This window comes from Gopherus evgoodei, chromosome 6 (genome assembly GCF_007399415.2).
Source record: "Gopherus evgoodei ecotype Sinaloan lineage chromosome 6, rGopEvg1_v1.p, whole genome shotgun sequence".
NCBI lineage: Eukaryota > Metazoa > Chordata > Testudines > Testudinidae > Gopherus > Gopherus evgoodei.
The window spans coordinates 47,498,818-47,512,598 of record NC_044327.1 but is presented as its reverse complement, the minus strand read 5'-3'; the positions used below and the strand labels follow the sequence as shown (position 1 = coordinate 47,512,598).

The window sequence follows — 13,781 nt, the reverse complement described above, 5'->3', positions numbered from 1 at the left end:
TCTCTTTTGGAAGACAGTGCAGCAGAGAGCCCCCAAGCACCAGAGTGCTGGAGTATTAGGTCAATACTCAGATACACTGATGAATCAGGAACAGCACTGGCTGCAGCACTTGTAGCAGATACATGTTGGAGATCTCCAAATCAAATACTGAACTGATCTAACCCCGCTTAGCTTGTGAAATCTGACTTGAATGCAGAACAAGCTGCTATGGTTGCAGGCTATGAAGGGGAAAGTAGGTGTTTCTCCATGGTCATATTTGTTCTCAGTAGTAACACTAATGTTGAATTACATTCTTTCTGTATGGATTTAAGTGAATGAAAGGGGAGTGTGAAAATCTGACTACTATAAAGGAAAAAAATACTGAGCAATGTATAGAACCCTGGATCATAGCAGCCCTAATGTGCCCAAGATACAGATTCTCAAAAATAAATCAAAATGGATCTAAAGCTGTTTTTTGGATTAAATAAGTTTGTGTACTGCATGCATGTGGGATGGAAGAAACCAGCGTTGGCAGCTAAGTGTTGAATAACAAATCCACCCACCATCCAAGGCTACATGACTTGGAGACTTACTATCTCTAGCACCCCTGAAAAAAACCTAGAAATCAGGCAGCTTACAGAATGCTTTGAATGTATCTGGAATTTATCTATCAACTTTCTGAAAAAGTTTTCCCATTCCAAACATTCCATAAAGTATGTACACCTCTACCCCGATATAACGTGGTCCTTGGGAGACAAAAAAATCTCACTGCCTTATAGGTGAGACCGTGTTATATCGGGTTTAGTCCAGTACGGTGTACCGCCATGCCGGACTGGACTGGCTTCCCCAGTGGTGATTTACAGGGCCTGGGGCTTCAGCTGCTGCGGGGAGCCCCGGGCCCTTTAAATCACTGCCGGAGCTCTGGCAGCAAGGCTCAGGCGGGGATTTAAAGGGCCTAGGGCTCCCCGCAGCAGCCAGAGCCCTTTAAATCACCGCTGGAGCTCTGGCAGTGGGGCTCAGTCAGTGATTTAAAGGGCCCGGGGCTCCACACGAATTCGGATATAACCTGGTAAAGCAGCGGGGCTCAGGTGGTGCTTTAAAGGGCCCGGGGCTTCCTGCTGTTTTACCACGTTATATCCAAATTCGTGTTACATCGGGTCGCGCTCTATCGGGGTAGAGGTGTATTACCATTTTCAAAAACACTTTCACACCTTATTCAAATACCTCACTATGTATGTGTGCCTGAATGGGATAGCTCAGTGATTTGAGCATTGGATCTGGGGCAAAATCAGTACTTGGCCCTGCTAGTGAAGGCAGGGGGCTGGACTTGATGACCTTTCAGGGTCCCTTCCAGTTCTATGAGATAGGCATATCTCCATATATTTAAAAAAAAATTAAAAACAGAATGCCAGTTGAAATTTATTAAATATTTCTGGATGTTTTTCTACATTTTCAAATACATTGATTTCAATTAACCACAGAATACAAAGTGTACACAGCTCACTTTATATTATTATTTCTGGTACAAAGATTTGCACTGTAAAAATGATAAATAAAAGAAATAGTATTTTTCAATTCACCTCACACACTTGTACTTTAGTGCAATCTCTTTATTGTGAAAGGGTAACTTACAAATGTAATTTTTTGTTACATAACTGCACTCAAAAACAAAACAATGCAAAAATTTAGAGCCTACAAGTCCACTCAGTCCTACTTCTTGTTCAGCCAATCACTAAGACAAACAAGTTTGTTTACATTTACAACAGATACTGCTGCCTACTTCTTACATACAACGTTACCTGAAAGTGAGAAAGGCATTCGCATGGGACTTCTGTAGTTGGCACTGAAAGGTATTTATGTGACAGATATGCTAACCATTTGTATGCCCCTTCAAACTTCAGACACCATTCCAGATGACATGCTTCCATGCTGATGATGCTCATTAAAAAAATGTGTTAATTAAATTTGTGACAGAACTCTTTGGGGGAGAATTGTATGTCTCCAGTTCTGTTTTACTTGCCATATTTTTCATGTTATAGCAGGCTCGGATGACGATACGGTGCATGTTTGTTTTAAGAAGACTTTCACAGTTGAATTGACAAAATGCAAAGAAGGTACCAAATGTGAGATTTCTAAAAATAGCTACAGCACTTGATCCAAGGTTTAAGAATCTGAAGTGCTGTCCGAAATCTGAGCGGGACAAGGCGTAGAGCATGCAACACTACAGAAACGAAAACTACAGAATACGAACAACCGAAAAAGAAAATCAACCTTCTGTTTGTGGCATCTGACACAGATGATGAAAAAGAACAGAAGCAGAATCCATCATCAGCATGGACATATGTTCTCTGGAATGGTGGTTGAAGCATGAAGGGACATATGAATCTTCAGCGCATCTGGCATGTAAATATCTTGCGATGCCGGCTACAACATGCCATGCAATCTCCTGTTCTCAATTTCAGATGACATTGTAAACAAGAGGCGGGCAGCATTATCTCCTGCAAATTGTAACCTAACTTGTTTGTCTGGTGAAGTAGATTGATCGTCTGAAGTAGAACTGGGTGGACCTGTAGGTTCTACAGTTTTACATTTTTATTTTTGAATGCAGTTATTTTTTTGTACATAATTCTACATTTGTAAGTTCAACTTTCATGACAAAGAGATTGCACTATGGTACTTGTATTAGGTGAATTGAAAAATACTATTTCTTTTGTTTTTTACAGTGCAAATATTTTAATAAAAAATAAATATAAAGTAGTACTCTGTTGTAACTGAAATCAATAAATTTAGAAATGTAGAAAAATCCAAAAATATTTAAATAAATGGTATTCTATTATTAACAGCGCAATTAATTGTGATTACTTTTTTTTTAATTGCCCAATTAATCGTGATTAATTTGAAAATGCTGACCGTTGGCGTCTGCAAAGAGAGCTCAGAACTAACCCTGGGAAATGAGCTTGGTGCAGTTATGCTTGGCACCACCTTACATTTGCTTTTCCCTTCATACTGTGCACGGAGGTGGTGATGAAGAAGTGCAGCAAAAAACGAAGGGAAGACATCACTCAGAACATACTCTTGCATGACTCTAAGCAGGCAGGCAGTAGTGAGCACTGGGAGCCACTGCACTGGTTCCAGATGAAGTGGAAATAAAGATCTTTCATGGACAGTTGGCATCAAACTGAGATCATCAACTCATTTCACATTGTTCAACAAGCAGCTATGATATGGGTAACAATCCTCAGACACTACCAGCCTTCCTAAATTGAACTGGCATCCTCAAACCAAAAGTCTATATCCTGTTATCAATGCGTTCAGCAGTCTGTGGGCTGATCTGCCAAATATTTAGCTGTAGATTGACTGAAACTAAGCCAGTTAGTGAGCTGTGTGAAGTTTATACCTGAAAAAAACAGATGCCAATATATTCCAGTGGATGAGGTACCAGATCAGAAGTTAGAACACCTAAGTACTCACACCAGCTGCATGGCAGGTCACTTGGCCTCCCTGTACCTTAATTTCCCTCTCTGTAAAATAGAGATAATAATGTGCACCCATCTTTGTAAACTACTTTCTGGCACTTTGCTAGCATCATTTTGTACAACACATGATTAAGAATATATATACTGCACCTTCTTGAAGTTGTACTGGTTCTGCTGAATTTTCACCACTCATTAAGACAACAAAGCAAGAAGCTGTTCGGACTGTGGTTTGCCATGTTGACATGGCAACCGGTGGCTCCTGACATGGAAAAAGGGCCCTGTTGTTTATTGGAGACCCCATCGTATAAACACATGGCCTACAGGGAGGGGGGAGAAAGATAAAAACAAGAGTGACATCATTGTTACTCTAAAACATGAAATAGTGAAAGCTGAGTAGAATTTGCCATTATAAAAAGAAATTCAAACTTACTTACTGGTTACAACATCTCATTATGGGTTTCAACCAGGGCTTTGGAGCTGTGCTCTGGCTCCACTCCAGCTCCAGGCAAAAACCTGCAGCTCTACTGCTCCGGAGCAGCTCCGCGCTCCAGCTCCGGGCTCTGCTCCAAAGCACTGGTTTCAACCTAACATTATATGAACCAGCCAAGATACCAAACCTTGAAGTTTTGCAGTTATCCATCCTAACAGATTAACTTATAAGTAAGAGACAGCAGAGAAAAAAATGGCATAGATATTCCCATCCTTTCTGCTCCCTTGTTCATGCCATGACCTTTGGACCTCAGGCAATAATTTTCCAGCCACTGGGAATTGTGAACCCAAGGGACCAATATGGGTATTTTAGAATGAATACACTGTTGCCAACTCTCGCTATATCATCATGAGTCTCACAATCCCTGGTGTTTTTCTTTAAGCACCAACTACTAGAATCAAGTAACTATGTGACAATCTCAGTTTTCAACTACCAAAAAAAAAAACCAAGTACATTTACAAACCTCATAATTGCAGAGAAAAGCTTGAAAATGTGATCAAAGTGTGCCCTAAACTAAAGTGTTCTAGAAATAAAAGAACCCATGTTTTTAAATCTCATGATTTTTAAGCAAATCTCATAGCTTTGGAGGCTTAACACAAAATTTTTGAATGCTTGAGACTTGCAATATTGGAGTCAGCTATTTATGTCATAATTTGAAAAGTGACCAAATCCTGTAGGAAGGTGGTTGTTAGTTTGCAAGGAAGCAGCATCTTTTGCAGTGGCCACTGTAGTACCTCAATACACTGAATTTCATTAATTCAATTCCTTCCCAAAAGCCAAGCCCTTACTGCACAGAGGGAGTGAACAAAAGCTGTCAGCTGTGCGGTAGTATAGATGAAAGATTTTCTGAGGCTACCACTAGTCTTTTTGTCAAATGTGTCGTGTTTCTTTTTGAAGGACATAAGGCCTACTAGATCCTGAGTTACTAAGGGATCTAACCTTAGGGAACAAACCCCAAAGTGAATTATTCAGGAAACTTTTACAGCCTACTGGCCTTTTACTCTTATTTTCTTCTAACGTTTGGGGCAGCAGCAGGCCCACTCTTTTTCCTGCATTTCTAGGGGGCACAGTCCCTAGCCCTAATCCCCTAATCCACAATCACTCTCCAGAAACATCAGGAGCACATAAGGGCGAAAGGCAAGTAGGCTTTACAAACTTCCTCATAAATTCACATCACTCTGGTGTGAATCACTGAAGGTTACATCCCTTGGTAACCAGGCATGCATTAGAAAACAATGGGTCTCTGCCACAGAAAAAGGAACAGTGCACAACAATGGGAGCAAAAATGTTTTAGATGAGAAAGAGAGGTGCGGGGGGAAGGTAGGCAGATCACTTACTCCCTAGAAGATACCCTTTGCACCCCAAAAATCTAGGAAGGAAACAGAAGACTAACTATAGCAGGGGGTTGGCAACCTTTCAGAAGTGGTGTGCCGAGTCTTCATTTATTCACGCTAATTTAAGGTTTTGCGTGCCAGTAATACATGTTAACATTTTTAGAAGGTCTCTTTCTATAATATATAACTAAACTATTGTTGTATGTAAAGTAAATAAGGTTTTTAAAATGTTTATGAAGCTTAATTTACAATTAAATTAAAATGCAGAGTCCCCCAGACTGGTGGCCAGGACCCAAGCAGTGTGAGTGCCACTGAAAATCAGCTTGAGTGCCGCCTTCGGCACGTGTGCCATAGGTTGCCTACCCCTGAGCTACAGCATCTGTGGACAAAGGGGAAAGAGAAGGAGTAGAGGATGGTTCCAGGTACATGGAAACCACACAAAAACCACAGGATTGCAGGAGGAGAGCCCAGGTACTCCAGGAACGAATTGCTATGAGAAAGGTGATGCTGATATTCAGATTTTTAGCCAGAGCCTTGGCCCTGCTAAGACTGTTTTGCTCTCCTCCAATGGTCTAAACCAACCTCAAACCTGGCCTAAGAGGCCCTTGGAGGATTTCCCAGCATGAGGAACTCCTTGAGTGGTATAGCACCACTGTAGTGGCTTCCCTGCAAACCCACACTCTCACCCTCTGACAAAAAAGGTCAGAGGGTGTCTACCTGCTGGCAAATCCCAGCTGTCAAAACAGCTGCTTAGACCCACAGGTAGTCAGCATAACATATGTGTTCCTATATGCTGGTGAACCCCAGCTGCTGAAAAAACCCTTGGGCCCACAGGCAGTTGGCATAACATACAGCAGTTGAAAGCTACTATCCTTTACACTGGGGTACCAGACTGGTAGCCAGCAGCTTAAAGTCTGGGATCTTACCCCCACTTTTGTGCCACGTCCACACATACACATAGGCTGTACTGAGAACACAAAGCCCAGACCCCAGGATCTGGCCCTTTACTCATATTCCAAATGTCACACAGATATTAGGACATCTGAATTCCAGTATCATCTGAATATCAGCCTATTCTCTACTTATTAATATATGGAGCTCTGTAATTTGGTACATATACATAATTATTATTATTATTAACAATTAACTAATTAGGTTGGTGCTCAGAGATCCCAACCAAATTTGGGGCCTCATTGTGCTAGGCATGGTAAAAACACATAGTAAGAGTCAGTCTCTGCCCCAAAGAGCTTATAATCTAAATACACAAAACAAACAGAGGATGGGAGAAAAAAATAGAGGTACAGAGCAATAAAATGGCTTGTACAAGGTCAAACAGAAGGTCAGTGGGAACTGGGAATAGAACCTAATCTCCAGGCTTCCAGTTCTGTGCTACTAATATGGAAAATAAATACAAAATAGCATATTGTGTATGTGCAGTTTCTAATTTTCAAATACCTTTACCTTCATTTTTAAAGTATTTTATATATTAAATGGGCACATAAATATAGTGATAATTACACACAAAGTCAAAAAGTTGGAGAATGGTTATAATATTTGGTAAATCCAGGGTTTCCATTTTTTCCATAGCTGCTTTTATGCTATTTTTGTTCAGATATACTCAGAGCTGTCCCTTGGGTAGGGTGATTGGGGCTACCACCTCAGCCCCTGCACTTTGGATGCCCTGCACTTCATAAAATTGGGACTGTCCCGATATTTAGCCCTTTGTCCCATGTCCCGGCTGATGTATGATCGGGACGTGATTTGTCCCAATATTCAGGTGAGGAGGTGGGTGGGAGGTTAGGTGGGAGGCGAGCGGCGTGAGGAGGCAAATGCGGAGGCAAGAGGCAGGCAGGTGGGTAGGGAGACAAGCAGCAGGCGGGAGGGGAGTGAGGAGGCAGGCAGGCGGGTGGATGGCGAGGAGGAGAGCAGCGGTCGGGCAGACAGGGGGCGCACACTGGACGGATGGCAAGGAGACTAGCAGAGAGGCTGATTTGTACCAGGTCCCACACCACTCTATGGATGGCCCAGGATATACTGATTAACTTAGCATTCCTAAACCAAATTTCTTCAAATATGTCAAAGTCTGCCATGAAAATAGCAACAGACCATACAGAACCCTATTACAGTTTGAGTGGGAATGTCAGAACAACAGTCACATCAGCTTCTAGTTAGATATTCATATATTCATGGCATGATTGCCTGGAGATTAGCTGATTGACAGGTTGGTACTAACTGAGGTGTCAACGAACACTGAACTGTCTCATTATGTCAGAGAGAAAAGAGTTTAGAAGATTTGCAAAAAGGAGAACTCTGCCATGATTTACTCAAAAATATTTTTTCCTCTTTCAGTGAAATTTTTAACCTGTTTTGTCCACATTTTTTGAAAAACAAAAAACAAACATTACTGGGTTCCTTCTATTCCTCTGAATCACGTTTTACTTTCTTTGCTATTTATTTTTCCATACTTAATATACATTAGAGACATGTTAAAATGTCAGCAGTGTGATGGTGCTACACAATTACAGAGTATCTTGCAGTTGGCAGTATTCCCCACCTTAGGTCTGGGCTGCTCAATTCCAGCAGATGAGTGGACCAGAAAAACAGAATTTTGACCTGAAATGATGGTTCTGCACTTCCCTTACAGCATCAGGGAACTGCAATCTACACAGGATATGTCACATGGTGTCTATGTTAAATAACCATCTGACGTTGTTTTAGTTTCAAAGTGTTTAAAAAATGAAAAATGGGTCAGTTTCAAAATATTTTTATGTCCCCAATATTTGCATAGAAAACATTATCAAAAATATTGTGAATTCCTAAAACCCTCAGCATAGCATCAGAACAAGTAAAATTATGTTAGAGAACTTTCTAATCTAATTTGTTCCTTCTTCCTCTCCCCAACTCCATCTTATCTCTTCCTCTTCCCTTTCCCCTCCCCTTCTTTCTTTGGGAACAAACAGCTGAGTGGCTGAACGCTTCTCCCTTTTCAGAAAATTCACAATGGGCAGATCCAGACAATGAACACTTGGCTAGATTAGATAGATTTGAAGACAGCAACCTACCCAATAAGGGACTGCCAGATGTGCTGTACTTCATATTGGATTTTGAGGGCTATCATCAAAAGCCCAGGGCACATTAGACACAAATCAGACTTTGGACCCAGTAGGGAGGAATATCTTACAGAACCAATCCAAACTTTCAAAATGGTTTGGTTCATGTTTTAGGTTGGCTCTCATTTCATCTAAATCAGTATATCCTTTCTTGGATTTTTTTTAACTCTACTCAGAGTGTTGTTCCAAGCCTGGCCTATAACTATGACAATGTCTAACTGAATGATGGAAAATAGCTATTTTTTTATTTGGTGCACAACCCACAAAGTGATTCCTGCAGCCATATGGTAGCCTCTCAGTTTCTCCAGAATTTGAGGGGTTTTTTTTTAATAATGATTAAATTTCTATCCTCTTTTCTGGCTGCAAATGTAAACCAAAAAAATATTGTCTGCTTTGATTCTATAGACAGACTGCCCCAAAACACAGCTTATAGTTCTGAGTGCATACTGCCTCCATATAAAGATCTCTCAACAGTCCTGGGTTCTGTGGGATCGACTCGCTTTGACCTACAAAATACCTTGACCCAGTCGAAGCCACTCCTGTCCTGCAGGCCTGACTGGGCTCAGTTCCCCAACACAGGGCTTGAAACCTGGGCCCTAACACATACAGTTGCAGCTCTACTCACTCAAATTTGGCTTGGCAACCCACCTCTCCCCCACATCAGTGGGACTGGGCCAAACCTGAGTGGCATTACGACCACCGTACCAGGGGCCAAGCCCAGTCAGCCCCATGGGACAGGAGCCTCAATGCTGCCTTTGTGGGGTAAGTGCAGGGCAGGCTCGCTTTGAAACCAAAACTCTGGTGCCCCCCCCCCACTCCCGCAACTGTATTAACTTTAAATGTTAGGAGGTATGAATATATTTCAATAATGTTTTAACTTGGAACCTTGATGATAATGTCACGTCTAATCAGTCAGAAACTACTTCTTGACTATTTAAGAATAAAAATAATAATTGCTGAAATATGTTACTTACAAGTATCTAAAATATTAAAATTAGGAGTGGAGCAGAGACCTCTGGCTGCAAATGCCAGGAGAGCAGAAGCTAGTCATGGGCCTTTGTCTGCAGCTCCCACAAGACCAGAGGTCTTGGCTGCAGTCATGAAAAGAAACAGGTCTTTTCTGTTTTTAGATTTCCTAATAAATGTTCAAGAAACCCAAGTGTTTTAGTTATCCCTATGCTGAAAAATCCAGACAGACTTTAAAGTTCATTTGATGAAAGGTTCAGACACTTTCAAAGGGACAGAAATATGTTTGCTAACACATCACAAGCTGAACCCAAAAGACGAGATGGACAAGATTTATCTAGAATTGACGGACTCACAATGTTCCAGTGCATATTTCTTGAGAGAAGCTTACTGAATTTCTTTATGTGCCAGTATGCTTGACAAACAACAAATATCACAGTTACCATAAGAGGGCTCCTTTTTGGAAACATTCTCTTTGGAAATACCAGCCAGCAGTTCTTTTCCGTTATGAACCTGAACAACTGCAACAACCAACCTTACAATCTACCTGCATCGCATAATGTTTGTGTCTTTAAAGCCTTCCGTTGCAAAGAAGCAGTTCTACTCTTCCCTTTTAACATTCCTTCCAATGTAACTCAAACACATTTTTCCTCTCTACAGATTTTGTAGAGTACTATGTACATTTACTGTACTCTGTAAACATACACGGTATGCATTTATCTCTGCTTAAAGTAACATGTACATCCATTTGTAAATCAGATGCAGTCTTCAGGCTCCTGGCAAGCTGCTCAGTTCTGAAAAGGTTCTGAAGCACTTTTCTACTAATTCTTTGGCTCTTATTACAGTAGAGGCACTGCGGTCTAAATGTGAGCAGAGAACTGGGAAACAGGACTCTTATGTATCCCCAGATCTGTCACAGACATCTTCTGTGACCTCAAGGTACTCACTTAATCTCCCTCTACCTCAGTTTACTTACCTGTAAATTAGGGAAAACACTAATTTATATACATCAAAGCAGGAACTGTGTGAATCAATTAATATTTGCAATGCACTCAAGACCCTCAGCTGAATTATTAATAATTATTATTAAAATAAGAGATTTATGCTGAAAGTGGCAAGCTTTACAGCTTGCACAAAGACAAAAAGGGGTAGAATGCTTTTAAAACATTTTGTCAAATACTTTTCATAAAAATTAGCTGCAAGTTATCTCAAAAGATCCAGAAATTTGGTTCAAATAAGTCCAGATACTTTGAACTTTTTGAACCCCTTGGTTCTAGAGCAGGGGTTCTCAAACTTCATTGCACCGTGACCCTCCTTCTGACAACAAAAATTATTACAGTCACAGGAGATGGGAACGAAGCCTGGGCCCCACCCAAGCCCCACCGCCCTGGGCAGGGGCGCCCAAAGCCCGAATCCCACTCCCCCTTGCGGGATGAGAGAGCAAAGCCAAAGCCCAAGGGCTTCAGCCCCAGGCAGGGAGCCTGTAACCTGAGCCTGCTGCTCAGGGCTTGGGCTTCGGTCCCAGGGAGTGGGGCTCGGGCTTTGGCGTTAGCCCCAGGCCCCAGCAAGTCTAAGCCAGTGCTGGCGACCCCATTAAAATGGAGTTGCGATCCACAGTTTGAGAATCCCTGTTCTAGAGATTATGCTGAAGATCCTTGTTTTATTTTAAAAGGTCATTATAGTCTGAGAACTGACTACAATGCTATCATTTGACTCAGCAAATATGTTACTTGTATGTATTCAGAGTCCTGTTTGCTCCTTTATTATGAAAAGTAAGGTTTTGTTATTGCTAGAACAGCTCTGAGAAAGTAAGGTGAATTCTGTTGTAGGTATACGTCAACCAAATTATAAAATAAATTCCAACTGCAATTTCTTTATTAGAGTGGATGATGAGTAAAGGCAGAAGGAACCTGTGTGGATTTTCACACTCCAAGTTTAATTTGCAAAGCTGGCAGTTGTGAAAATCATAAACTGAGTATATTTAATATGGAATAATTTACTTAAATAATAAGCCTGGAATCCTAAAATGACATTTTGATAGGTCCTAAATCTACAAAATACTTGGGCATAATGTTAAGTGCGTGAGTAGTCTCACTGACTTCAGCAGGGCTACTCATCCTCAAAGTTTGGGAGACCTCACTGAATTGGGATCCTTGACACCTTTCCCACACTTCAAGTGATTTTTTGTTCTATACATACTTTTATCTTAATAAGGATACTGTTGCAGACTTCTGGGAAAAGGCAAGAACAAAAAAGGGCAAGCCTGCTTCTTTTTTTTGCCCCATAATTTATTGCTCTTGTAGGAAGCCTCGAAAAGGCATCTGTTTTTAACATATAAACCCAATGTCCTGGGGCTGGATGGAAGCGCCTACTGTGAGCATTAATGCATTTTCTAGTATCAAAGGGTTAAACAGTGAATCACTGAAATTCCATGTGTTCAGGCCTTGCTTTGGAAAAAAGAATGCAACCCATTATGCTCGTATTTAATTTCCTTATGCATATACTCATGTGAATCCAGCCCACTAATCATAATCACACTGCTTAAATAGATTTTTGTGAATCACAACAAACAGAAGTATCTACAAAAATAAAATAAAAATGTGATATAATATTTATTGAATATTACATATTGAATACTACATCTTCAAAGCACTGTACAAACAAACTAGAAGATAATGCATTTGAAATGACTATAGAATGTCTGTTCCGTCATATTCATTTGAGCAATTTTTTGGAAGATTGGAACCCAAGACTGTAAACACTTTGGAGAAAGGATTGACATTGTGTCTATCTATATAGCATCATTCACATATGTGGCATTGTAGAAGTAATAAAACACTAAAACATCACTCCCCCATCCCCATATACTATTAATTGATTTTATTTTTTAAATGAAAACAAAGAAAAAATAAATGACGACAAAATTTCTGTATGGTGTGGAAAGGAGTTAATCCCTTTATTTATAGACGTATAATCTGTAAATCTCATTTCACAACCTCTGAAAATAAGGATTCTAGTACCTGTCTGTGATCTGAAAACTTGTGATAGGAAATAGTTTCTGGAATACAGCAATTAAAAAAATCAACTACAAGAGACAGAAAACAAAGCTACAACAGACTGTTTCCATCAAACTTTCTGATATAATGATCACCACATAGTCTTGTCTTTTCCACTCTACAGAAGCATAAAAGCCTGCACACTTCTGTGCAACTCCCATGGGCTGCTTCTAATATAAGCAGCAAAAACATCAGTACTATCCCTAGGAATCAAATGGGGAAAAAAGATTTAAAACTAAGAGCACTTAGTGATTTAATCTATAAAAATTTCCCGAATGTTCAAAACATTAACCTGGAATAACCACCAAAAAACACCTTGTAAAAAAGTCTGATGCCAGCTGGTGTCCAGAAAGTTATAAAACTAAAATGAAGGATAGAGAGCCACTGATATATCGTATGATTACAGGCAACTCAACCTCCTCGTGCTTCACTCAATGCAATGGTAAAAAAATGCATGCCCTCACTGAATAAAAAAAATCCCACATCAAATGAATATTTCTTCAGGACCAGAAATATCTACTGATTAGTAATGAACATGAGCAAACAACACTCTTTGCTTAAAGCTTGAGTAGAGGTTCAGTATTAAAATTGTCCAAGGGCTTTATGCACAACTACTGAGAGCCAAATTCAGACTTCAGTGAAGTGACTCAATTTCCAGTAGCGTGGCTGAGACTGAATGACAGCTCAGTTTGTGTTTTGTGGAAGAGTGACAAGAGTTTACTGGAACCTGGTTCCCTACCACCGTCAAACATGATGGCACAGTAGATTTGTTGCTATTTCTCAACTATCTCCACTGAGGAATCCAGTAAGTTATTGAAATCCAATTTAAATATGACCCAATGAAGTTACAGTTCATGTGATTGTAAACCTAACTTTAAGTGCTCTGTACAGCATCATATATATTTACAATGCTATATAATAACCAAACCTCCACTCAAATTGCAACTCACAATTTACTTGCCATCAGCAATGTATTTTATTTTATGCACAAAGGAGATTTTAAAAGTTGGTTAAGAGAGACTAAACAGGAAAAGATTCTAACTATAAACTCAGTATAGAATTAGTAAATGACAAAAGGCTAGTTTGTGAGATATTCTACTCAGTATTACAAATACCAATTGTTATATTATATGAGCAGTTTCTTATGCTAGGAAGGAAAAACAACGCAGAATACTAAAGCGAAAGTATCTTTCATTTATATATTCTCTTCCCCCACAACTACCTCATCCCACCCTCTACCCCTCCCCTCTCGCCCCCCCCCCGACACATACACCTTACCCGACATGCAACCCAATCCATTACTTCCAGTCCTGAACACGCAAACTAAATAAAGGCAATCATTTGATCTAGGATTAAGGAATGTAATCTTG

General features: G+C 40.3%; 1 protein-coding gene across 7 annotated transcripts in view; it reads right to left on the bottom strand.

Annotated features, from left to right (window-relative positions):
• The window catches only part of AOPEP (aminopeptidase O (putative)), a 350,923-nt gene that overhangs the window by 282,795 nt on the left and 54,347 nt on the right, over window positions 1-13,781 (bottom strand). For all 7 annotated transcript variants that reach the window (XM_030566094.1, XM_030566098.1, XM_030566100.1 and 4 more), the window contains one exon: window positions 3,606-3,772. In XM_030566094.1, the coding sequence (XP_030421954.1) occupies window positions 3,606-3,772 (167 nt within the window). The remainder of the gene's footprint in view (window positions 1-3,605; window positions 3,773-13,781) is intronic.